Here is a 25,763-nt window from a genome sequence, read left to right on the forward strand (position 1 = left end):
CAGACCTCTGCTGTGATCTCAGAGCGGGTTGGGCCAGCTCCTGCCCTAACAAAGCCTGAGCAGCTGCTCTGCTCTCACACCCTAAATCTGCTGCCTGGCCGAATTGCCCAATTAAATATTCTGGGTTTTCTGAAGCAACATCTCCAAACTCTACAACACTGACATCACAGTAGTGGCATATCAGATCAGATGGGATGTAACTTGGAGATTTACAGCAGGTAGGGTGCTTGCCTAGCATGTGGCCACCCTGGGTTCGATTCTGGCGTTCCATCTGGTTCCCTGAGTACTGCCAGAAGACCAAGGAGACTGTAGGGAATGGAGGCCCGGGGGTGAGTCTGGTGAATGGTCCTGTCTGGGTGGAAGATGGAAGAACAGCCTGCAGCTGGCCAGAGGGATAAAGGCCGTCAAGACTCAGGAAAAGAGCTGGTGCCAGGGACTTCTCTCAGGGGCCAGAGGGTTGCCAAGTTTCTTGGCCTGGTGTCTGGGTACATGGGCCTCTGTCTGCTTTTTTCTCCTTCTTTTATTCTTTTATTCTCATTTTTCTTACTGTGGCCTTTAGTCACACTTAGAAGTAATCATAACATAGAAATGTTATGTGGAACATTGTGTACAAGGGCGTGTGTAAAATGATACTCTGCTTAGTTCTATAAAATAACTTGTTTCTCAAAAACAAGTTCAAGAATATTTCAAAAAGCTAAAATTCATTTCACAAACAGTATTGTCTTGAAAAATAAAGTTGATTGTTAAAGTCTTCAGGCAAAGTGTTTGTCATTTCTTCCTTAGTCATCTTACTGGCTTTTGTCTTTCTAATGTTTAACCTAAAATTGGAGCCCGTTAAAGAGGTAAAGTGTGTTTATTAGTGGGTAAGGAATTGAAATTTGGGGAACACAGATTTAGGTCGAGACTTAAAAACATGGTTCAAGAAGAGACAAAAGTTAGGGGGTTTTACGGGAAGAAAAGAGGAAGAAAAGAGATTGAAGGCTAAAGAAAATAGTTAAGAGTCAATTAGCTTGTTTCTTTGCATGTATTTTACGTATTTTATTTGCTTCATCTAGTAAATAAAATTATTCTATGAAAAAAGAGTCAATTAGTTTGACAATTTTAAGCTATTTGTGACTGTATAAAATTAGTTCCCACTTGGTTCTGTTCTCTGGCATTCAGTGTCAGGCATCAATCATTATGATCAGGGTTTCTGTTCTGCTGACTTCAACAACTACTACACGCAAGACACAATTGCCATTTGGTCTGTTCTAGTGGCCTTTGGTCCAATCCAAACAAGACTCTGAAGTGGGCTTTTTCTACCGTGGCACTAGTGGCCTCATGTTAAAATGGTTTCACAGTTTTTGACAAATCATGCAGGGAGACAGATTTGTCAGTTGATAGACATTTGTCAGCTTTTCACTAATCATACAGGACAGAGGACAGAGATAATTACCCTGATAATGAGTATAGTCCAGCCACCCTAACCACCTTACCTGTGGTTCCCGAGATCTTGTCTGACGTACGGTGGCAGATTTCTTCCTCCAGGCCCTCACCCACTATCTAGCCCCACCAGTGGGTGGGCAGGGGCTGTGGCTTCTCTGCCTTTCCAAGCCCAGCTTTCCCACCTGTCTCAGGCTTGGGTTTCTTCTAAGTGGCTGCGGGAAGGAGCTGTGTCTCATGCTGTTTATTTGTGGGAAGATTCTGTTTGGCTTTCAAGGGTGTTTGCTTGCAATGAGCAAACAGTCTCTTCCAAAGCATCTGGAGAATTTAAATCCATCTTGGCTTGGGCAGTGGGTGCAGGTTTAGGAGCCAAGTTGGGTAGGGATTTTTTTCAGTAACGCCATCAGCCAGAATACTGGTCAAAGGTTAAAGGGCTGGGAGAGGAAAAAGGAGGAACATAAACCCCTTTGGAGCCATTGAAGTAAGTTGGTATTGAAGTAAGAGAAGAGAGTCCCAGACATGGGCCATCTCCGCAGGGCTCCTTGTTACCTCCTGGGTCCTGTCCTGGAGAAGCAGGCACTGCTCCCAGCTCATATGAGAGCCACTTGGGGTCCCGGGGGTCCTAGGCTATGCTGGGCTGGATGACAGCAGGGCTCTCTGGTAGAGTAGTGGTATTCTTGGATGGCCTGGCTGTGAGGGTGATTTTATATCCCTCTGAACACTTGTGCCTTCAGGTATGGCTCAGTGCTCCTGCCTGCCCTTCCTTCTAAGACAAACACGCTGACCTTGGTGGCTTTCCTGGCCTTGGCCCATGCTGGTCTGGCAGTGCTGTGAGGTGGCTTCCCACTATCCCAGGTTCTGGGAGAGTCTTAGGACCTTCTGGCAAGGATTACAAAAGCTTCTTTGGCTATTTTAAATGATTGGCACCAGGTTTGAGGTGGGGAAGGCAAACCTAGGTAGGGTCAGGCCTCCAGTACAGAAGGGGCAGCCATCCTGTCCGCTTGGGCTCTTCAAGGTCCAGAAGGCCCTAGATCTTCCCAATCTTTTGAACCTGGAGTTGAAGTCGGGACTTGGGAAGCCTGGATCCTCAAGAATAACCTTGCTGCTTTTCCCTCCCACCTAATCCTGGGAGATTTTCCCTTTCGGCTTTCCTCTGTGGCCTGAGAGCATTTTTTCCAAAGCTCTCACTGTCTCCCTTTCTCCTTCAGTGAGAAGCGGCTGCTTGGTTGGGGCATGGGGGGTGGGGTGGGGGTGGGGATGGGGATGGATGTGGAGAGTTGGGATGGCCCTTGGGTCTCCCTGGCCTAGTCCCACTGAGTAGACCTCCCCCTGGTGAGGGGGGCACAATGTCAGCCCCTTGAAGGCGCCTCCTCAGAGGTGGATTCCAGACCAACCTTTTTCGGGGCAGCTCCTGGGACTAGAGCACAGTCAGTTGTGGGGGTGGTGACAAAGGGCGCCCATGTTCGCTATGGTCAGTAGACACAGAGGCACCTGCTGATCAGGTCCCTGTGAGTGCCTCCCCCTCTCCATCATCCCGGTCTTGGGGGAGGAGGATGAGTCTCCTGAATCCCACTTGTGGGACACTCCCCCCCAGGAGAGGGTTTGTTGCCTCCCAGGTATGTGTGGTGCAGCCAACTCTGCCTTTTATAGATGCGGAACCTAAGCTCATCTTGTTCAGCTTGTGGCTGGGAGTGGGGTGTGGGGTGGGAAGGCAGGGCCCCATCCTATTTTGTATTGCTTTGTTTCGAAGTTTGTGCTCAGCCTTATCCCTGACTCTGTGCTCAAGGATCACTCCTGGCAGGGCTCACGGCACCATATGCAGCATCAGGGATCAAAACCAGGTTGGCTGAGTGCAGGGAAGTGCCTTAACTCCTTTGCCATCTTGTGGACCCTGGATCCCATCTTTAATGAGTGACAGGCTGCGTCTTTGTCCTGAATCTTTAAAAGTAGGGGAGAGAGTGCAAAGGGCAAGGACGCAAATAGTGGCAGAGAGCTTGTCCTCTTCCAACGCGGCCACCAGTCAGCCAGCTGGGGGAACATCTGGGAACCCGGAAAGGAGCCCTGAAGTCAAAACAGTGGGGTGTGGTGGAAGTGGGGGCCAGGCAGGATTGCCCTGAGCCAGGGAATGTCCCAATAAAGATGACTCCTGAGGTCTTGGAAACCCCTTGGGAGCCTCTTCTTGAAGTTTCCTTCTCGTTGTATCTCAGTTCATACTGCCCCCATCCCCACAACACACACACACACACACACACACACAAACACACACACACAGTCACTCCCCAAAACTCTCACCCTGGATACTAGCACCCCATGTGCCTTCACATACACTTGAACACCACAGAGAAGCCTCAGGTTGGGCTCCTAGCACGCCAGTACTCCACTCCAAAGGCGGGGGTGGGGGCTGCTTGGGAGAATGATGGGGTGAGGGGTCCAGAGCCAGGCCCAAGTTTGCCCAGGCTGGAGTGGGGCCGCAGGGTCTGCCCTGGACGCCTGAGCCAGTGGAGGTGGAGGCTGAGCTCTGGGGGCGGGGCTGGCCAGAGAATGGACCGTTTGGATGCCTGTCCTGTGTGGTGGGCAGGACACACACAGCCTCCTTCTCCAGGACAGAGGGGCTCTGTTGTCTGTCCACACAGAGGCCCAGTGTGTACCTTCTGGGGGGCCTGGATCCTGGTTCAGGGACTGGCCTCCTCGACAGCAGGAGGCTGCCGGCTGTTGCATACCGGCCACTCTCTGTAGACCGTGTGAGTCCCTCACTGAGCCGTCTCCTGCCCCCCCCCTCCCCCCAACGGCGCCCTGGAGATCATGCTGTATGTACAGAGATGCTATTGTGTTTCTTTCTTTCAGAACCTTCTCCGAGGAGGACTCCAGTTACAGCCCCCTCGCCCCCTCGGTGGGAGGGTGTGTAGACGGGTTGGCTGGGCCATGTTGCTCCATTTAGTCTCTCCAGCATAGCACTGTAGCACTGTAGCACTGTCCTTCCGTTGTTCATTGATTTGCTCGAGCAGGCACCAGTAACGTCTCCATTGTGAGACTGGTTGTTACTGTTTTTGTTACTGTTTTTGGCATATTGAATATGCCACAGGGAGCTTGCCAGGCTCTGCTATGCAGGCAGAATGCTCTTGGTAGCTTTCCAGGCTCTCCGAGAGGGATGGAGGAATCAAACCTGGGTCGGCTGCATGCAAGGCAAACTCCCTACCTGCTGTGCAACTAGTCTCTCCACCATGAGGCAGAAGAACACTCCTTGATCGTTTGTCTTTTGAAGTGGCCCAGGGTGAATAGGTTTAGACTGTGCCTATTCCTGGCCTTAGGGTTCCGAGAGTGAGTGCTAATGAGACACACTTGGGCATGCCATGAACCTTGTACCTTCCAGCCTCAGTTGCCCCATGAAGAGAACACTGCTCCCCTGGGGAGGTGGGTGTTGGTGAGGTTCCTGGGCACATACTAAATACTAAGCTAGTGGAGGCTGGCTCCACTGTCCTTAGTCTGCAGAGAGGGAGCACAGCGAGGCCCTCTGGGCTGTTTACTGGATCCTTTAATATAGGCAGGTGAGCAGGACCTGGGGAGAGCTCTTCCTGGCCCCCAGTCATCTGCCCCAGTGCCCGGGAAGTGAGGCAGAGGCTGTGCCTCATCCTAAGGATTGTCACTATTCCGTCGCCTCCCATATATGTGTTGTATTTGTTCTGTTTTACTGCTTTTGAAATGTATACAGATTTCTTTTTTTTATGTAGGAGTACTGCTATTTATTCAGCTACTGATTAGCCGATTGAATTGTGCATGAACTCCACCTTACTTTTAAAAAAATTTATAATTTTATTTATTTATTTATTTAATTTTATTTATTGAATCACCGTGAGAGCAGTTACAAAGCTTTCAGGTCTAAGTCTCGGTCATACAATGAAACAACTGTACCTTCACCAGTTCCCATTCTCCACCCCCCAACAACCCCAGTATACCCCCATCCCACACATGGGGCAGATGATTTCCACATTACTCTCTCTCTACTTTGATCACATTCAATATTTTGACACCAGACTCACCATTATTATTTGAGATTTTACCCCAACACTCAGATTTGCTGAAAAGGCAAGAGTAGACAATTTGTTTTCTACTGCTGGTTATGAATAACATATGATGTTGCATGGCTGCAATAGTGGTTGCGCAATTTTGAAATTCCGAAATTTTAACACTTAAATCTGGAGGGATTTCTGCCAAAACTTACTGGATTCCGAGATTTGCTCCTGAGTCTCTGGGATCATGACCGTTAAGCAGCTTGATCAGGAGCCAGAGACGCCGTTCTTGGGCGGTGACTTGGGGTCTTGTTGGGATGGGGAGGACAGGACCGGCTCCGCCCCCATCCCGTGAGGCCCAACAAGTTTCATCCCTGCGGGCCCAAACCTGACTGTCCAATAGCCTCTGGAGGATGACAGCCACTGAGCCGCCAGGGGGAAGCAGGTGGAGGGACAACACCCTTTCCCCCCTGGGGTGGCCCAGAGAAAGTAACCTACTGTGGGGTCCGGACACATTTCTGCCAAAAGCCACTGGGTTTTGAGATTTGTTTCTGAGTCTCTGGGATCATGGCCATGAAGCAGCTTGATCAGGAGCCAGAAAGGCCATTTGTGGGCGATGACTTGGGGTCTCGTTGGGGTGGGAAGCACAGAATCGGCTTCCCCCCATCCCGTGAGGCCCAAAATGTCTCATCACTGTGGTCCCAAACCTGACTGTCCAGTGGCCTCTGGAGGATGGTGGGCACTGGGCTGCCAGGGTGAACAGGCCAAGACACGAAACCTATTCCCACCAGGGTTGGCCCAGCACCAGTAACTTACTACAGGGACTGGACGCATTTTTGCCAAAAGCCACTGGGTTTTGAGATTTGTTTCTGAGTCTCTGGGATCATGGCCATTAAGCAGTTCAATCAGGAACCAGAGAGGCCATGCCTCCAATTATATAGTTGAACCGGAGGTGGTTTGTGGGTATGTCTCCCACATACCTAACTTTTGGCCATTTACTTATTTGGTAAACTTTGCCCCAAGTTTTTGGGGTCTGGTCAAAGGCATAGCAACGATTTTGGGGTATCTGGAAGTCTGAAGGTGCCATCAGGCTGCTGATGCACTCTCCTCACAGGTACAGATTGACCTGCTGGTGGCACTATACCCTCTGAATACAGATTTCTTGAGACATATGAGGCATTTGTAGAGAAATAATTAAGTGGCATGTCACATGACTTTTAAGGTACACATGTGTTTAAATCATTGTACATTTGTATCTGTGTGTGTGTGTGTGTGTGTGTGTGTGTGTGTGGTGTTGGCAATTTAACCCAGGGCCAAACACATGCTAGGTAAGTGCCCTAGCCCTGAGCCACATCCCAGCATTTGAAATATATCATTTGAAAATTATAAATATATATATATTTAATGATAAGTCTTTGACCAAGAAGGTAAAATCATTGGTGAAAGGGAGTCAGAAGTAGATTTTGAGGGCCTTGAGGTTGTGTTTAGGTATAATGCTCAACACCCCCAGTTCAATCTCGACACCACCCCACATTGCTGACTGTCATCTCCTGCACTGCTGAGTGCTGTCCCAGTGCAAAAACGAGTAAGACCCTGGAAATATGCATCAAGCAAACCACCTCCGACGACACAGCATGTGTGATCCCAACACTGCCACCACCACGACAACAGCACCAGATAGATTTTGAACCTTGCACTGCATGGCCCCTGGGAGAGTCTGTGCAGGGCTGCTCTGGTGGTACCTGTCAGAAGAGGTGGGCAGGCCTGCCAGAGAAGATGGTGACTGAGCTGGCAGGATAGAAGGCCAGGCTGGTTGGATGGGCATGGCCTGGGACAGTCAGGAGACAGGTGCAAGTCCAAGTCCAAGTCCAAGTCCTCCCTGCCAGGTTTTTTCTTTTCTTAAAAAAATATTTTTTAATTGAATCACCGTGAGATATAGCTACAAAGCTTTCATGATTGAGTCTCAGTCATACAGTGACTGAGCACCCATCCCTCCACCAGGTACATTTTCCACCACCAATGTCCCCAGTAACCCTCCCACCACTCCTATCTCACCCCTCCCCCTTCCTCTGTGGCAGACACCTCCTTCTACTCTTTCTCTACTTTTGGGCATTATGTTTTGCAATACAGATACTGAGTGGCCATCATGTTTGATCCTTTGTATACTTTCAGCACGCATCTCCCATCGTGAACGATCCCTCTGACCATCAGTGACTTAGTGATTCCCTTTTCCATCCCAACTGCCTTCTCCCCCAGTTCATGAGGCAGGCTTCCAACCGTGGAGCAATTTTCCTGGCCCTTGTCTCTACTGTTCTCGGGTGTTAGTTTCATATTATGTTATTTTATATTCCACAAATGAGCCTGCCAGGTTTCTTTATCAAGTACATGAGGTGTTAGGAGGCTCCTGCCAGCTATGGGTGGGTACCCTTTGGAGGTACCCCTTCAGAGCTGCCAGGGGCCACCACAGGTTCTGGAGGCTAGACTTCAGAATCCATTTCTGTGGCCCCCTTGTCCTCCACGAACCAGCATGACCCAGAATCCTTCAGTCTCTGCTTCTTTTCCCCCAGAGCTGTCCACCAGGACTTTCTGAGCTGTTGAAAACATCTCTTCCATGTAGCTCACATGGTGTCTCTGCTCGAAGGGCTGTTGAGTGCTTTCAATTTGACTAGTGCGACCAGAAAAGGCAATTCTAAACTTGTATGTGAATGGTATGTGAATGGTCTCAAGTGGTCAATGCAATAGTGTTAGAAGTGCTGATGGGGCCCAAGTAGCATACAATATTTAAAGCATCATTTTGTTTTCTGGTTTTGTTTTTCTTTTGGTTTGGGGGCCATACCTGGCTGTGTTCAGGGCTAACCCCTTGTTCTGTGCTCAGAGATCATCCTGGTAGGACTTGGGGGACCATACAGAGTGCTGGGGGTAGAATCTGGGTTGTCCATGTGCAAGGCAAGAGCCTACCTGCTGTAGTATCACTCCAGTCCCACTGTCTGTGTTTTCTTCTCTCAAGTGTCATTGAGCTATGACCAAAGACAATAAAGGTAAAGGTAAAGGTAAAGGCCCTCCCGTTGATCGTCGATTTGCTCGAGCGGGCCCAGTAACGTCTCCATTGGAGACTTTTGTTGTTACTGTGTCTGGCATATCGAATACTCTCGGTAGCTTGCCGGGCTCTCCGAGAGGGGCGGAGGAATCGAACTCGGGTCGGCCATGTTGGCCGCTTGTAAGGCGAACGCCCTACCCGTTGTGCTATCGCTCCAGCCCAAAGACAATAAAGTCAGTGAAATTTCAATGGCAACTCTCCTTCTGTCTTGGTGTTGGGAGGCAATAGGGAGAAGCAAGGACTGTGGTGAACTCAAGATCTGCTATTGAGAGAGGGAGCTTACTATTGCTTACTTACACACACTTGGAGTATGAGCAGAGAGATATCACTGGGCCCAGCACTACTGCAGGCACAAGAGAACCAGCATGAACAAAGTAGACCAAAGTCATTCCCCTGGAGAGGGGCCATTCGGGTGGGAAGCTGGAAGCTTGTATTTTCATGAAAAAAATTTGGGTTCTCAATTATTGGCTTAAATATATTTAAAGTATTTCCGGCTCAATGAAATACATCTGCAAGCCAGATATGGCCCATGGATCCTGTTTATAAACTCTCCTCTAGGTCTTAGGTCTAGAGGTCCTAATATTAGTGTGATAGTTTTAAGGAGAGTAAGACAGGTTCTTCTTTGAGAGTCTATAACCTGCTCATGCCAGTTTTGTTGCGCGTGTGGTAGGAGGAAATCTGTCTGTAATACAGAGAACGGTCTCCTCCTGCTCTTCTCTGGCTCTGGGCTGGCCTCTGAGCCAGAGATCAGAAATCTCTGGAATGCTGGAACGACTGGCCTGGAGAGAAACTGCTTTGTCTTTCTACCAGCACTTCGTCCTCCCTTCCTGACCCAGCCCCACGACTAAATGTATGGCTCGGAAAACAAGACACCAGAGAAAATTCCCAACAAATGACAAGACCTTGCAGATTGGTTTGGCCTGCGGTATTCCTGCACTGGTACCCTTGGAAGCTGGAACAAAGTGGTCCGTAATTCACTTATGGATAAGGAGAGGGTTCCTGGGGCCAGCAGGACTGCAAAAGCCCCAACATATAATCAACAAGGAGACTCGAGCAGAACCACTAGAAAGTGGGAGTGTGGTGGATATAGGACAGAAATTTAACTCCCTGTGCTCGGGACCAGAAAAAGCATTACACTCCCACCTCCGAGCTCTGCTTTCTCAAGTTTCCCCATGCTCTACAGTGGGGATAATTCCAGGAGCATTACTAGGAGAGGCTATGATCATGGCAACGAACAATCCGAACACTCACTTAACTAGATGGCAGACAGTGTTGAATGTTTTTCCTGCAACCACCCCTGTAACTCTCCCAGGGCTGTCGGAAGCAATTTTACTTTATGAGCAACAGTCGTCTTTACTTTCCCACCCAAATGGCCCCTCTCCAGGGGAATGACTTTGGTCTGCTTTGTTCATGGTGGGTCTCTTCTGCCTGCAGTAGTTCTGGGCTTGGTATCTCTCTACTCTATGAGTATCTACGAGGAAGGTTCTGTTCTTATTGCCACTGGAAAGGCAAAGCCCAAATTCAGCAGCCAGGACGCAGTGGAGCTGGACAGACATCAGGGCCTGACTCCAGAACTCATGAGTTGAGTCAATGGGGCTCAGAGATGAGGCTTGTCAGACAGCTTTGGGGACTGGAGAATGGTCAAGGTGAGCAGATTTTCTTTGGGATCAGGGGGTGAAGGGGGCCGTCAGTAACAGTAGGAAGTGGGGTGTTTGGTACCTGGCTCATACTATGTTTTCTGTGGGCTGCGAGAGCTGAGGAGAGGACACACACACACACACACACACAGACTGGGGGAGGGTGGGATAGAGAGAGAGAGAGAGAGAGAGAGAGAGAGAGAGAGAGAGAGAGAGAGAGAGAGAGAAGAGAGTCCAGGGAAAATTTTTTTCTTGTTCTTTCCATTTTCCTTTTCTCTTAATCTTCTCCCATTGTATGGCCTGCTCTTTGGTAATCTGATCTTTCTCTGCCTCTTTTAGAGCATATAGGATTCCATTAGATCCCACCATCCTGGATAATCTTATTATCTTAACGTCCTCACTGATTTCCGTTCTCCTTCATCCACCTCCCAATAGAGTTAGATGATAATTATGTTTACGTGTTTGTGACAACATTGAAATGATTTGCTGCGGTCTGAGTTTTCCCTCTGTGAGTTAACAAACGATTGCCTGGTGGTGAGTGAGGCTGTGAGGCTGTGGGGATGCTTTCCTGAGAGGGAAGTTTTCAGGGAATAGATGAGTTGATGTGGGTAGAGGTGTGCTGGGCTTGGAACCAGGCACAGGAAATGCTCTGGAGAGTGCTGGGGACAGTTGTCACCACGGAATCCTCACGAGGAGGGCCACTGTGTGTCAAGTTGGTGTGACCTGCACCCTTGCCATGGCCACTCGATTCTTCTCTCGTCCTCTCTGGCCCTGAGCTTCCTGCCAGAATCTGTGCAATAGTTGTTTTAGACCACCATAGTCCAATTCCTCTATGTTCTCTAGGGTTTATCTTTCTCAAATAGGTATCTGGTAAATATTTGCAGAAGGAGCACAAAAGCCACCATCTCCAAGGCCAGATCACGCAATGAAGAGACAGACCCAGGAAGTTCTCTTGTCTCAGTTCCCCACTGTCGGCACTGGTTTTCCATATCCACTGGGATTATTGGATGTTTCTGGATGAGGATGAGCACCCAAAGATGGGAGATAATCCTTCTATCATGTTCCCCAAGTCCAGACCCAGGCCCAGCTCCTGCAAGCTGGGATGGGAGCACTTGGTCTCTGGGGGCTGAAGACCTTGCAGGAATCCTGTCTCTTTGATACCATGAGCAGATGACGCCATATGTCCGAGCTTTGAGGTCTTCAACTGAAAAATGGACATGATAAGAATTCTTCTGCTGGGACGTGAGAGGGTCTAGAGGCAATCTTCTTGGTACCATCCTGGTGAGAAGTGCTAAAGAATTAAGAGATGCTGCCAGGCTTGGAGGTGTCCTTGGGGAGAGGCACCTGGCTCTGTCCCTCATTTTTCATACTCCACCACCTGTATCCCTACATGCTTGGAAGATAAATATCCTGGGAGGAAAAAAGGCTAGAAGGTTTTTATTTATTGTTGTTCGCCTCGTCAGCCACACCTGGCTGTGCTTAAGAGTTATGTGGTGTCAAGGGTTAACTCAGAAGCCTCACAAATGAAGGCTGCACCCTATTAAATGGGGGAGTTTTGAGGTAGAAAAAAACCCAATATGGGCAAATGATCATATCCTTCTCATTGTTCCAAGGAAGCTGTGAATGGCCAAAGGGCAGCACTTATTCTTCTTCCCCTGTGTCCCCAGCTTCTGATCAGTGACTGGTACTGGGACTGCTGAGAGTGAAGGGGTCAAGTTTTGAGCAGCAGTCTTGGTTCTGTCTCAGCATTAGATAGTTTCTCGGGGGAGGTTGCTGATGTTCCAGCCTAGGGGGCCCCTGAGTCCCCACACCGGTCACTGAGATGCTCAGAAGTACCTGATGACACCTGGTTTACCCAGAATCCTCCATTCCATCGTACCCAACAAGCCATGTGTTAGGTTAAAGGCAAGTTTAAATCACAGCGCAGCTGCCACTAACAAAAACCTCTGCAGTGAATGAGGGAGACTGCAAAGGCGAATTTATACTCAGAGGCTGTCCCACCGCTGGGTCCTCCCTCCTGCTGGGTCCTGGAGCAGGAAGCTGATGCTTGTGGAGTGGGAGCAGGGGAGGGCACATCCAGGGGGGTCTCATACTCCTGCATTTGAAAACACCATTAACATGTTATGTAAATGCATCAGGGTGAACTGAGAGGGTTAACATTTCAATTCCTGTTACTGTTCTTGCAAATAATTTTCATTTTGGCTGAAGTCTTTGCATAAATTGTTTCCTGGTGTGAAGAATTTATTTGAATCTTAGATTTCTGCCACCTCTAAATGTAACATTCTTCTGTTTAGTGTTATTTTTTTCCCTTCTAAATTTAAATAAATGCCTCCCCATATCATTCTTTTATTGTTCTGACAACCAGGAGTTGCACATATTTGGCTGTGGAGCTCACTGAGAGTCGTGCACACATTTTTTTTTTTCTCATGGCAGTGCTTGTACATGCTTGGTTGTGGTTCCCCAGCGATTTCATTGTGTGTGTGTGTATCTGTGTTTTTCAAACAGCAGAGTCCTGGAACAGCATTTGAACTTGGAGGAGGGTGCAGGAATTGAAATCACTGATGCTAGCAAGGCAGGTGCTCAACCACTGCACAATGGATCCTTAGGGTCCTCCTTATTGTTTGGAAAAATTGCTTCTTTTCTGGGGTTCTTCTCCACTTTCTAGTTCTCATTTTCAGATGGTTCCCATATCTAGGACTAACTTCTGCCATTTGCTCATTTGGAAAATCCCCATTACTTATCAAAGTCACTGTGTCCCTATGGAAAGGTTATGGGAGTGATTAGGCAGCAGAAACTGTGTGGTGGTCTCTCACATATTTCTTTGGGTAGAGGAATCTCAAATGTGAGCTGCAGGAGCACTTCAGACAACCCCTGCATTCCATAAATCTCTCAAGGCGGGGAATCTAGAGATAGTATAGTAGGTAAGGTCAGCCTTGCACGCGGATGACCCAGGTTCAATCCACAGCATCTCATATGGTCACCATAAGCCTGCAAGGAGCCATTCCTGAGTGCAGAACCAGGAGTATAACCCCTGAGCATCATCAAGTGTGACCCCAAACCAAAAAATAATCTCTCAAGGCCAAATATCTGAAGTAGCTTTTGCCTTCCCACCATACTTTTCTCCCTAAAATGACAGGAAAGGGTTGTGGGCTTGGGCCAATGAAAGAGAGAGGGAGAAGAGGCATTCATTTCCTAAGGCTTTGGACAGGACTTCAGAGCCACTAGGCAGACCACCCTTTCCAAGACTGAGCTGGCTTCTTGAACTTAGCAGCTATGGAATTGTACAAGTCAAGATGGGAAGCCATGGGAAATTTTTGAACAAGGTAGCCAAACCCCAGGTTCCTATCCCATTGTTAGTCCGTCTCCAAACTCACCTCTGTCTTCCGAATTCAGGACTTCCTTTATTTTCTTGTATAGTGGTGCAAAAAGTACATGGGCTTTGGGGGAAATTTAGATCCTGCCTGACACTAATCAGCTGTGATGCCTGCTCTAACTCTTCATTACTACCATGGTGAAATCTTCAAATGCGCAGATACAGTGTGGGGCTTGGAGGGGATCTGACACTGGGGTGTACTCATTGTGTGATCTTTTCCCAATGAGAAAAATTTGATTCCCTGACTTAAGAAGACTTGAGAAGGAAGGAACTTGGGTACCACCTAATTCTGGAAGGAGCCAGAGGCATGGACCCTGTGTGGGTTTGAGATCAAGCCCTGGACCTAATTTGAGGATAACAGATGATAGAAAGCTTCTTCTGATGTCACCTCTCAAATATGCCCAGACTTCAGCTGGTAGCATTTTCTCATCAATATTCTTCTGTGCAATAGGCTAGGACAGAAAAAACAATCAAGTTTTTAGGAAAATATGAGGGGGAAGTCATGGGTGGCGGTCTTTGGGGTCTACTCATGGCTTAGTGCTCAATTTCCAGTGCTCTTCTCTGAACCATGCGGTTCCAGGGATTGAACTCAAGGCTCCAGTCCTTTGAAATATCTCCCTGGACCTTAATTTATTTTGTTTTTTGAAAGAAAAATAGATGTTTCCAGGAACTTCTCTCAGTTTGCCCCACTGCACAAAAAGGTTGTTACCAACTCATTAAGTCTCAATTTATGGAGGGTTTATACCCTGATCCAGTTCTTGCTAACTTTGGGTCAACCCAGAGCTTTGGTGCAACCCTTAAGCTTTCTGCCTGCTGCTCTCTTCATCTCTAAAATGAGACACTGGTACTGATACCTACCTCTTAAGACTGGTGCAGATGAAACAAGTTCATAGAAGGCAGCTTCTTCCAACAATCTCAGGCACTAATCAACAGTAATACATGTCAGTTATTGCTCCTTTGGCTTTCCTCCTCCTGCCCTGAAAATGGGCCCAAATGACAGGGGCAAAGGTCCTTTCTAGTTTTGCAGCTGCTGACGTGGAAGGAAAATCACAGCTCTCCAATACTGCTGAGCAAGGAGGCCAGGCTGGTGGTGCTGAGGAAACAGGCAGCCTGGAAATCTGCCCAGAGCTCAGCAAACAGCTCCAGCTTCCAGCAGATTTGATGGAGCAGGAGGCTGGGTGCTGGGGAGGCTCTCACAGCTGCTTGTTGAAGCCTGCACCCCCAAAGGCCCCGAGCCAGCTCCATCCCACCTCTCTGGTTCAGCCAAGGGAAGCAGAGTATGGCCAGGTCCAGCCTGCTGAGTTACTTTCAGAACTGACATGTGGTTTTAATTCAGCCTCTGAAAATATGCGTGTGTACTCCCTCTCACCCCAGCCATGGATTGGTTGTGGCAATTATTTAACAAAACTTTTAAAAATGGAATAAATTCTGAAATCTCCATTTGTCTCACACAATCTCCTCCCTAATACCCCCCTCCCGCAACACACACACACACACACACACACACACACACACACACACGGTGGTGTCAAGGATTGAACCTAGACCTTCACACATGGAAGGCAAGTACTTGACTGCTGCCCCATATTCCTGGGCTCACAATTGTTTTAGTGGGGAGGAGAGGGTTTGGTCCATGCCTGGCGGTAATCAGGGGACCATGAGATGCTGGGATAGAACCAAGGTTGGCAGCATTCAAAACAAGCATTTCGTTCTATCTTTCCAGCCCCCTCACTCAGTGTCTTAATAGTGATGATGAATCATTGACCAGACAATGGTCACTGCTTAGAAGAGGGCCATGGTTGGAGAACAGACTAGAAGGGTTGTCACATGCTTAATGATGACTCTAGGACCAGAAGTAGCTGTGATTCTTAGGTTTCACACTACATACCACACACATGCACCAACATACAATACTTACATGTCTACTCATGTGCATAAACCTACGTATATAACACATCATCACATGGCTTCCCTCTGTGTGTTCCTTCTCCTGCCTGAAAACTCCCTCTTAGAAATGCTTTACAAGGGATTTTGAATTCTTCCTAGTTGGATGGGGAAAGGAAGGTGATTGCTGTCTTTGCTCCATCTTGCTCACTCAGCAGGGTACCCCAGGGGCCATGTCAGTTCAGTTTGTGGCATGTTTTTTTGACATCTGGGAGTTGGGGAAAGATGTTTCACCACTATCTTTCCAGATTTCTCCTGGGAAATATCTGGATGGAGAGAATCATAGTTGGCAACAGGATAGGCAGAGTTTAGGGAGGAGAGGAGAGGGATCTAGAATCAAAGAGGGAGGCAAAACTTAATGGGATTTTTTCCAGGTGGGAAAAACCTTTCTCTTCCCATGGTAGACCCTGAAAAGGAAAAAGTCTGCCAGGACATAGTGCAAACTGGGTCTTCTTCCTGCTGCCCTGTTTCATAAACTGTCTCTGTGTGAAGGTCACCAACTTAGGTTGCAGCTTTCCAGAAAAGTCATTCAAAGACCTCTCTGCTTTCCATCTGGCCAGAGAGACCTTCGGTGTCCTTGGCCCATCCGATGGGGAAACCTTCACCTGTAGGTGGGATTTTGTTACCATTTCCGTCACAGCCTAGATCACAACTTCATGGCAGATTCTCACCCCTATCAATCCAAAGAAGGACGCTCCTCTTCTGGTCATGGACATGTGTTGATTCCAACAAGAAACACCAAAGGGTGTGTAGTAGCTGGTATGTCACTGTCACTGTCCTCCCGTTGATCATCGATTTGCTCGAGCGGGCCCAGTAACATCTCCATTGGAGACTTTGTTGTTACTGTGTTTGGTATATCGAATACATCACGGTTAGCTTGCCAGGCTTTGCCGTGCAGGCGAGATACTCTCGGTAGCTTGCTGGGCTCTCCAAGAGGGGCAGAGGAATCGAACTCGGGTCGGCCATGTTGGCTGCGTGCAAGGCAATGCCCTACCGTTGTGCTATCGCTCCAGCCCTGGATTTGGCTGAGATAAAGCTGCCTAGACTCCCAACTCACCATCTTACAGGCATTTGACAGAGGCATTTTTATTGTGGCTCAGGATTGTGAGAAAGCTGACCTGGCTGGGCTGACTTGGCTCCAGTCTGCAGCTGGTTTCATGCCCAGTTCAGAGGCCTCACTGGGTGTGTTCCTCTCACAGTGTAGAATAACTGTGCAAGGAGACAGGTGAAGCCACACATCCACCTTTAAGGCCTCCAGTGTGAAAATGGTAGAGTTATATCCACTCACGTTCCACTGGTGGAAACAAGTCACATGGCCAAAGTCAAGGAAAGTGGGCAGAGAAGAGTACTTGTACTTGATCTATAGTGAAACCATGGCAAGAAGAAGAGGGAGGAAGAATTCTGAACAAATCCTATCAATGATACCAAATTTACTCCCTGTATGGAGACCCTGGGTGGAAGTTTGGTGGTAGCTACTCAGTAGGTGAATTCTGTGTGTATATGTGTGTGTGAACTACTTTTTCTAATTTTATTTTTAAACACTGTGGTTTACAAAGTTGTTCATAATACAGTTACTTCAGGTATTTAATGTTCCAACACCAATCCCACCACCACTGTGAACTTCCATATACCATTGTCTTCAGTTTCAAGCCTCAGCCCTTAGCAGGCACAAAATAATTTATTTTATACTAGTTGTTACAACAAAATGGCAAGTGGAATTATCAAAAAATAGTTCAGTAAAAGAAAATTTGTGAAAATTATATCTCACCAGGCGGTTGGTTATTAAAGTCATTGTCTGAGGATTTACTGAGCTGTGTGTGGCTAGGTGAATCATCAGTGTTATTGTTTTTGCCTATTGAGCTAAGTTGGCTTTTATGCTACTTTTGCATCTAATTTGCTGTGTTCCTCATGGACTGTCCGTATTGTGGGATTTGGAGGCATCACACTCCAGCAGTCACAGAACTGGGATGATTCTTTGACTTGCATCTCTAGAGATTACTCTTGGAGCTGTGAAACTGGGCTGCTTATAGGCCAGTGTCATATATACACTGAGGTTTACAAATCTGAGATTGCCATTTGAATGCCAGAGGCTGTGGGGTATGGGTGTAGTTGCAGGAGCTTCCAGCAGTACATAGGATGGGGTGGGGGTGGGGGAATTCCTTCCCAACCCCTCTCCGAGAAGGCCTCAGAATTTTCAGCTTGAAATTGACTTGGTGTCCCCTTGCCTGACTGTGTGCCAGGGAAGCACCTTAATTTCTATACTATCCTCAAGACCGGAATCTTTCCTGTTCCATCCTGGACTGTCTTTGGAAAGTGCCTCTCTAGGATGACACTTTCTTTCTGTTCAAGGGGCCTCCTCTTGACTTACACTTTATTTTTTGCTGAGAGTTTCCCTTATTATTTGTACCTGGATTTTTTCCCAAATACCAGCCCTCCATTTCTACTTTCTTTCAAACTCAGAAGCCAAAACCCAGAAAGAGAGGCGCATGGGTACTTCTCAGATGCAAAAAAGTGAAGGAGGTTCAGAAAGTGGTGAGAAAAACCGGTGCCACCCCTCATCCCAATGTATCAAACTGTATACAGTAAAGTCCTTGGCATGTGCTGTCTTGCTTAACGTTATCCAACACTCAGAGGAAGGAATGATGTCGCCTTCCATATTTTTTAACTTAGAAAATGGGGCAGAGGAGGTTGTGTAACTTGTTCATTGTAACAAAACTCCGACAGGCACAAGAAGAACCCAGCTGTATTTTACCCCAAAGGCTCTGAAAGACCTTTTATTTATTTTTTGGAACTACCATTGGGTGTGCTTTCTGGGCCCATGGGCATCTTTGCTGAGCAGTTATGCAGGGTCAAGGATGGGTGGGAGGGATTTGAGGAAAGGAGGAGAACTGAGCACACTCTTCATTCCCCCCTGCTGTACCCATGGTAGAACAGACAATTGTGTGCTGGTGGGGGAGAATTGGGGGCGAGTTTAAGCGACAGGTGATTCCACTGCTGCCCCTTGAGACCCCCCTCCCCATGCCAACAGATGTAGGCATCATCTCCTCTCCGTTTTCTTGAATGTGCTCTTTATTACTCAGTTGAATAGTTCTCTTCAGAGGATTTTTTCCCCAGTTTGATCAAGTCTGTTTTTATTTTCCCAAAGCCTTATGAGGGTGGCCTGCAGGCCTCATGGCCATTTTGCACAGCCCCACAATTGTCAATGTTCCCCAGGTCATCATCTGAAGCCAAGGAAGATCTGGGAGAAGGATCAAAGCTGGTGGAAACATTTTTGAAAGATGATTTATTTTTCCCTGGTGCCATCCAATACTTTGAGAATACAAATCTTGCCTCCAACTTGAAAAAAATACTTTTTTTTAAGAAAAAGAATTCCGAAGTCTTTATTAAGGCCATTCCTCCTTTTAGCTCTTATTAAAATGATTTGTTTTCTTTCCTGCTATGTTTTCTTTGGTAAATGGTAGCAATTTGGATACTTCCATTTTCTTATCTGTGAAATAGAAATTAAGTAATTGCCAGGTCTCAATGTTATTGAGGGATTAAATGAGTTAATAACAACTCTAAAATCAAAGGTTACTATCAATGAAAAAGAAGGGGGCCCCAAAACTTCATCTTTTGATATCTCCTTTATAAAATTCTCATATTCCCACCACCAAGTTCTATCTGTTAGATACTCATTACTGCATGGCTTGTTATAATACAAAAATGAAAATGATTTAAATAATCTTTGGTAGGGGCTGGAGAGATAGCACAGTGGGTAGAGCGTTTGCCTTGCATGCGGCCGACCCAGGTTCGATTCCCAGCATCCCATATGGTCCCCTGAGCACCACCAGGAGTAACTCCTGAGTGCAGAACCAGGAGTAACCCCTGTGCATCGTTGGGTGTGACCCAAAAAGCCAAAAAAAATAATAATCTTTGTAGAGGAATGGGCAAAGAAATGATGACATATTTTCACTGTGAGCTCTTATGCAATGGACAAATAATATAGATAGTTAAATAAAATAAACAGTTGTGAAAATATCAACTAAAGGAGGTTGTAGAATAACCTAATAAATATCTAAATAATTTTCTTGTGTGATAGCTCCAAAAATTATTTCCCTAAAGTTGTCTACATCCTAATCTCTGGAACCCATGAATGTTTGAATGTTGTTATTTGAAGAATTTCTTTTTTTTTAATTAAAAAAAATTTGTTGTTGTTTTGGGGCCACACCCAGCAGTACTCAGGACTTACTCCTGGCTCTGCGCTCAGAGGTCACTCCTGGCTGTGCTTAGGAGACCATATGGGCATGCTTGGGATTGAACCTGGCTCTGCCACATGCAAGCAATCGCCCTACCCGCAGCACTATTGCTTTGGCCCCCAGGTCTTCACATTTCTGATGAAACCAATGATGTTGGGAGGGGGAGCAACCTGGATTATCCAAGTGTCCCCCAATACTGTCACATGTTACTTAGTAGAGGGAGACAAATAAGTCTGATGTGTATCTATAGTCACTTTAAAAAGGGAGGTGGCAAAGTGACCACAAATTGGGGTGATGTTTTCACATCCAAGGAATGCAAAGGGACGCTCGTTGCCACTAGAAACTGGGAACAGTAAGGAGCATATTCTTTCCTAGAGCCTCCAGAGTAGGATGGCCCTGCTTACGTCTTGGTTTAGATACAGCGAAACTGATCTTGAACATTATGCTTAATGTTGCTTGAAGCCAACAAGTCTGCGGTGATTTCCCATCATAGAGCATGAACTAATACTAATGCAATATGACATTTGTTGCTGCACAGATGCACTTATTTCAGGGACTCCAAAGACATCCCAGCTCTGCTTCTCAACAACCAGGCAAGATCGCAAGCACCTTCCTGCTGGCAGTGCCAAGGTTCCTGAGCACCAGTGTTGAGATACTCAGATGACTTACTAGTGCTTATATCGCCAGGATCCCTGTTTGTCAGATGGTACTGGGGTGAAGTCTGAGAATTTGCATTTCTGACTAGTTCTGCTAGGTGATACTGATGCATACTGTTGGTCCAGGGACTGCCCAGGGGAATCCTGGGGGCAGAGTTAGTGCTGTCATGGAGAGAGGGAGGAGACCAGAGAGAGAGAGAGAGAGAGAGAGAGAGACAGAGACAGAGACAGAGACAGAGACAGAGACAGAGACAGAGACAGAGGGATAGAATGAGTGAGAGAAAGAGTGAGAGGAGTGAGAAAAAGAGAGAGAAAGGAAGGGAGGGAGGGAGGGAATGAGGGAGGGAGGGACCAGGAGAGCAGGATAGCCCACTTCCTTTTGAACAAGTGGGGGCCCATACCTGGACCAGGTCTCAACTATTTGAGTTTAATCAAGGGAGGTTGGGCAGAGTCGCCTATAGCTGGGGCCATGTGCTTGGTAAAAGCAAGGTTATGTTTGGTCACACTAGAGATACCAGTGTAACCCCTACGATTCTGTTGGAGATGAAAAGCACTTTGTGATGGGGATGGGGTGGGAAAAAAATCTTATGGTGCTTGGGGACTGGCATCAGCGTTGATGGAACAGAAGCCCAAGTGTGTTCACGGGCATCTGCAGTGGTTTCCTAGATGATGTGGCTGACTAGATGCAGGGCATGGGTGGTGACCTTACCTGATGCTCCTCTGCCGGCAGCAGGTGCTATTCCCTCTGGGTTCTGCTTCTATCTGATTCCTGCTCCCCACACTGTCCTCCACTCTATGTCCCCTCTGTTCTGTGGACTGAGCTGCTCTCAGGTTTGCTTCTTCTGTTCTATCCTGCAGGCATCTTGGCTTTGGAGAAAACTGCGTGGCAAGAGGCGGCTGGTGATGGCATCGTGCCTCCTGATGACTCTGTCGGTGGTGGCTGTCACCCGTATCCCCCCACAGCCTCCGGTCCTTGATCCTGTGGAGCCCCCAGGACACACTGGCTCTGCTGTCTCCCAGCCCCGGCAGGCTCCAGGTTTGAGTCGGAGGCAGAGGGCAAGGCACATGGGGCTGCGGCATGGCTGGGCCTTACCCTGGAATTCCAGCCTGGTCTGTGCCAAGCGGCAGGGTCCTGGGGTCATGGAGGATAGAAACGGGCTGTTACTGCATGGAGACAGTGTGCATCCAAGGAGGACACGGAGGGATTTGCCTTTGGTCCCTCTGGGAGATCTGAAGCACAGCACCTGGCCTCTGGTGCTCCCGAGAGAGGACGAAGTCCGGGATCCTGAAGTTAAGGGGCTGGACACCCTCTGGCAGGCTGATCTTGTCCCAGAGGCCCAGAGAGAGAGGGGTGCCTTGGACAGCTCCTTCCCAGGCAGCCACAGGATCACCTCACAGACTCGGACACCAGATGCTGGACTGACCCTCCGGTCCCAGCCAGAGAAAGGCCGGGATCTGTCAGCAGCTGAGGCCGGCGCCCGGGCTGGTGGGAGACCAGCATGGACTCCCGGTGTGACTGCTGGGGCTCGCCAGTGGCCTGGCTCCATGAAGGAGCTGAGAGGTTCCGTCTGGTGCACTGCTGAGCCTCTGGGCCAGAGGCCGGGCTCTGGGAGCCACACTCAGCTTCCTCCCTGGCTCACGGACCATGACATGCAGAGCCTGCGGCTCCTGGCCCAAGGACAGGTGGTGGGCAAAGCCAGGGTCCCGGGACACGGGCAAGTGCTGCAGGTGGGCTTTGCTGCCGAGACAGCCCTGCACAATGTGTCTGCTGGGCTCGGCCAGCTCTGCTCTGGGGGCCACTGTGGTCTAATCAAGAGGCCTGGGGACTTGTCCGAAGTCCTGTCCTTCCATGTGGACCGGGTTTTGGGGCTACGTCGGAGCCTCCCCGCCTTGGCCCGGCGTTTCTTCAGTCCCCTGCTGCCCTACCGCTACACGGATGGGGCTCCAAGGCCCGTCATCTGGTGGGCACCGGATGTGCAGCACCTGAGTGACCCAGACGATGATCAGAACTCTGTGACCCTGGGCTGGCTGCAGTACCAGGCCCTGCTGGCCCATGGCTGCAGCTGGCTCGGCCAGCCCCCATGCCTGGGCATCCAGCATGCTGAGTGGGCACGCCTGGCCCTCTTTGATTTCCTGCTGCAGGTAGGTAGGTGAACGGGGAGGGGAGGAGGCAGACCAGGCCTGGAAATAACCATCCCATCTTTTCGTCTCTCAGACCCTCTCTTGCTTTCCTGCCTCTGTGTTTAATCCCCCAATGGTGAGCCCAGACCAGCTCACCAGAGCCAAGGGATGACGTGATCAGGAATTTGGTGACTTGCATGTGAAATACAGGTATTAGTTAATAAAAAATGTTTATAAGGGCCAGGAGATAGCTCAAAAGGTTGAAGCACGATCCTGGTACACTCCAAGTCCTAGGGGCATCCCTGGCACCACATGGCTTTCAGCACTGCTGGGTGTAGCTCTCTCTGGTGGCCCCCAGCACTACTGGAGAAGAGTCCCCCCAAACCCTCAAAGCAGAACAGAAGTTACATAAACTAATAGTGTAATAAACTCGAAGCCAGAGTAATAAGTGCTCAGAACCCATGACTTCCTAATTATTGTGTCATTTATTTTACTGTGGTCTATGCTCTTGAAGTCTTTTTCAGGTATTGATTGAATTATACATCCTGGTGAGCTACAGCTGGCCTCTTGCCAGTTCCAATCTAGTCCTGTTTAGGGTGAGGTGTTCACAGGATGTAAAACAATCAAATGCTCCAAACCAGGATTTCCCTCTGTTCCTGGAAAGCTGGCGGTCAAATATTTATAACTCATCACCATTTGCAATGTAATGTCTTTGAATCAACAAGGATTCAAGATAGTTGCATAATTTTTAAAAGAATGAAAGAAAGAGGGGGAGAGAGGAAGGGGTGAGATCCCAGAGCTCCAGCCCCAGGGCCACCTGAGGTCTCTGCAGTACTGAGACTTCCCCCTGGAGTTCCTGGGGACCCTAGGAAAGGGGTTGAGACTTTCAGGGTATAGGGTTAGCTGGGGCCTGGAAGCTACCAGTCATTTACTATTGACAAGTGTGGCTTGTCAAGTTCCGGTATCCTTTAGCTACACGTCAACTATGGAGATATATGTGGCAATGTACCCAGGAAAATGCAAAAGAAAAAATACCAGTAAAGCTTGCTGTGGGGGGTGGATATTCACATAAACACACCCTGAACCAGTCCCCATTTCCTTAGGGACCCCTATGATGAAAGATACACCAGCCCTTAGATCTGTCTACCAGCATTGGTGAATGAGCCATAGGATAAGATTCAGGAGCACAATCAGGGCCTGAAGGGCTGTGTTTGGTCCATACAAAGCTGGGCTACAATGCAATTCTTGGGCAACATACATCATTTGGAAGTCTCCCCGCAAAAATCCAGCTTCCTTTGAAAGACCAGATGGTTTCAGAACTTTGAGTCTCTGTTTCCATAAGGAGGTGATCAAATAATCTGATTGAGTTGCCCCACATTCCTGTTGGCTGACACCCACCCATTGCCCCAGTTCCAAACCCTTGGCATGTACTGCTTGTCCCAGGTGCTTCTTGACCCCTAGTCTCTAGCTCAGTCGAAGAACTGGAAGGCATCTATGCCTCCAACTAAGAGGGTACTCTTCCCAAGCCTAGGAGAATGAATCATGTAGACCTCAGGGCCACCTTATGAGTGAAAAACTGTACCCCTGTTTTATTTTTAAATCTAATTTTATTGTTTATTTACTTTTGGGTTTAAGGACTATGGCCAGCAGTGCCCAGAGGCTTTTTATTTCCCCCTTGTGGGCTGGAGTGATAGCACAGCGGTAGGGCGTTTGCCTTGTGTGCAGCCAGCCCGGGTTCGATTCCTCCACCCCTCTCGGAGAGCCTGGCAAGCTACTGAGAGTATTCAATATGCCAAACACAGTAACAGGAAGTCTCACAAAGGAGACGTTACTGGGCCTGCTTGAGCAAATCAATGAACAACGGGAGGACAGTGGTGCTCAGGGGATCATACGCAGACAATCTGCCTTAACCCCTGTGCTTTGCTCTGGCTTGATCCCCCTGTTTGAAAGCTGAGAAACTGATGTCATAGATGTTGATTCACTTGTTCGTATAATCTCAACCAACAACCACTCCTGGCTGCTGGAGCAGAGACCTGGCCCAGACAGTGTGGACTCTTCATTGCTCACTTTCCAGCTATCTGGGGCAGGAGAGGGACCTTGCTGCTCTGATGACTTTGCGCTGTACACAGAGCCCTTCTGTCCGTTTCCTGGGGCTGCAGTGTGGGGCGCTCCTCAGCCACCCAGTGGAAGTCTCAGCAGCCAAAACACACACCGGTGGGGTGTGTGGTCGGCCATGGCTCAGCTGGCCTCATGCCACTCTTCCCCTGCTTGGCCCAACCGTGACTGGCTGCTGCCTCCTTCCTAGAATGTTCTAGAGAAGGAGAAATTCAGAAGAGGCTGGACCCTCAGTCCTAGCTGGTGACAAAGCATGAGCCTGGGGGCCAGCAGAGAGCAGAGTCTGGGTGGCCACCAAGGGGCCACAGCAGGCAGTGGGATCCTCATGCTAACTGGTTATGCTCGGGAGAGCTGGAAGGTGCTTTCTGGCTGTGAGGGTGCAGCTTGTTCACTGGCCGTCAACATGGACTTGCAGGGCCTGGCCTGGCTGCTCAGGAGTGATTGTCTCTCTGCCCCCAGTTAGCTCAGTTATTTGTGAGGGCTGGGGGGGTGGGTTGTGTTATACCCAGCAGTGCTCAGGAATACACCCTCAGGGTCTGTCACTAGTGAGAGCCCATATAGCATCGCCATTGCTGCTGCTGAAAGATGGTGAGAGGTCATCATGGTGGCACTGCACTGCTAGTGATCCGGACCCTTGTTTATACCCTCCCAGCTTCTCGCCTCCTGTTGCAGTGTTGTGAGAGTAGGCTTGTAGGATTGGGGTGCTGGGTGTTTGGCTTAGAAACCCCCTTGCTTCCCAGGATCCAGTTCCATGCCTTAGAGATCTCTTTCCATTTGTTGCTTGTAACCCCACAGCCAAGTTTCTCTCTCTGAGGGCTTCTCTCTGACGCACACCCGTCTATCCATCTGGGCATTCTCCTTTGTTTTCTGAAGGCAAAGCTTTGCTCATTGGGGTTTATCTGTAAAATTTGGGGTCGATTTTCTGTGATTGGTGGAAGAGGTAAATACAGGGACTCCCTGTCATGTCCTCTTGGTTCCCAAGACAAGGCTTCAGAATGTGGGTGTCTCAGCACAGAAGCCCAAGGTACTGACCGGAACAAATGCCAGAGACAACTCACTCAGCAGCACGTTCCTTGTTTGTTTTGTTTTATGCAATTCAAATGTTTGCTTTCCTGTTTGTAATATTAGGATGTTCTGCTGACCTGATCCAACATGC

At 48.5% G+C, this 25,763-nt stretch overlaps 1 protein-coding gene across 1 annotated transcript in view; it reads left to right on the top strand.

Moving 5' to 3' along the window:
* The window catches only part of GASK1A (golgi associated kinase 1A), a 67,208-nt gene that overhangs the window by 25,899 nt on the left and 15,546 nt on the right, over positions 1 to 25,763 (top strand). The window contains exon 3 of the mRNA XM_056129352.1: positions 21,230 to 22,513. Within this exon, the coding sequence (XP_055985327.1) occupies positions 21,230 to 22,513 (1,284 nt within the window). The remainder of the gene's footprint in view (positions 1 to 21,229; positions 22,514 to 25,763) is intronic.

The sequence above is a fragment of the Sorex fumeus genome, unplaced genomic scaffold, assembly GCF_029834395.1.
Source record: "Sorex fumeus unplaced genomic scaffold, SorFum_2.1 ptg000072l, whole genome shotgun sequence".
Taxonomy (NCBI): Eukaryota; Metazoa; Chordata; class Mammalia; order Eulipotyphla; family Soricidae; genus Sorex; species Sorex fumeus.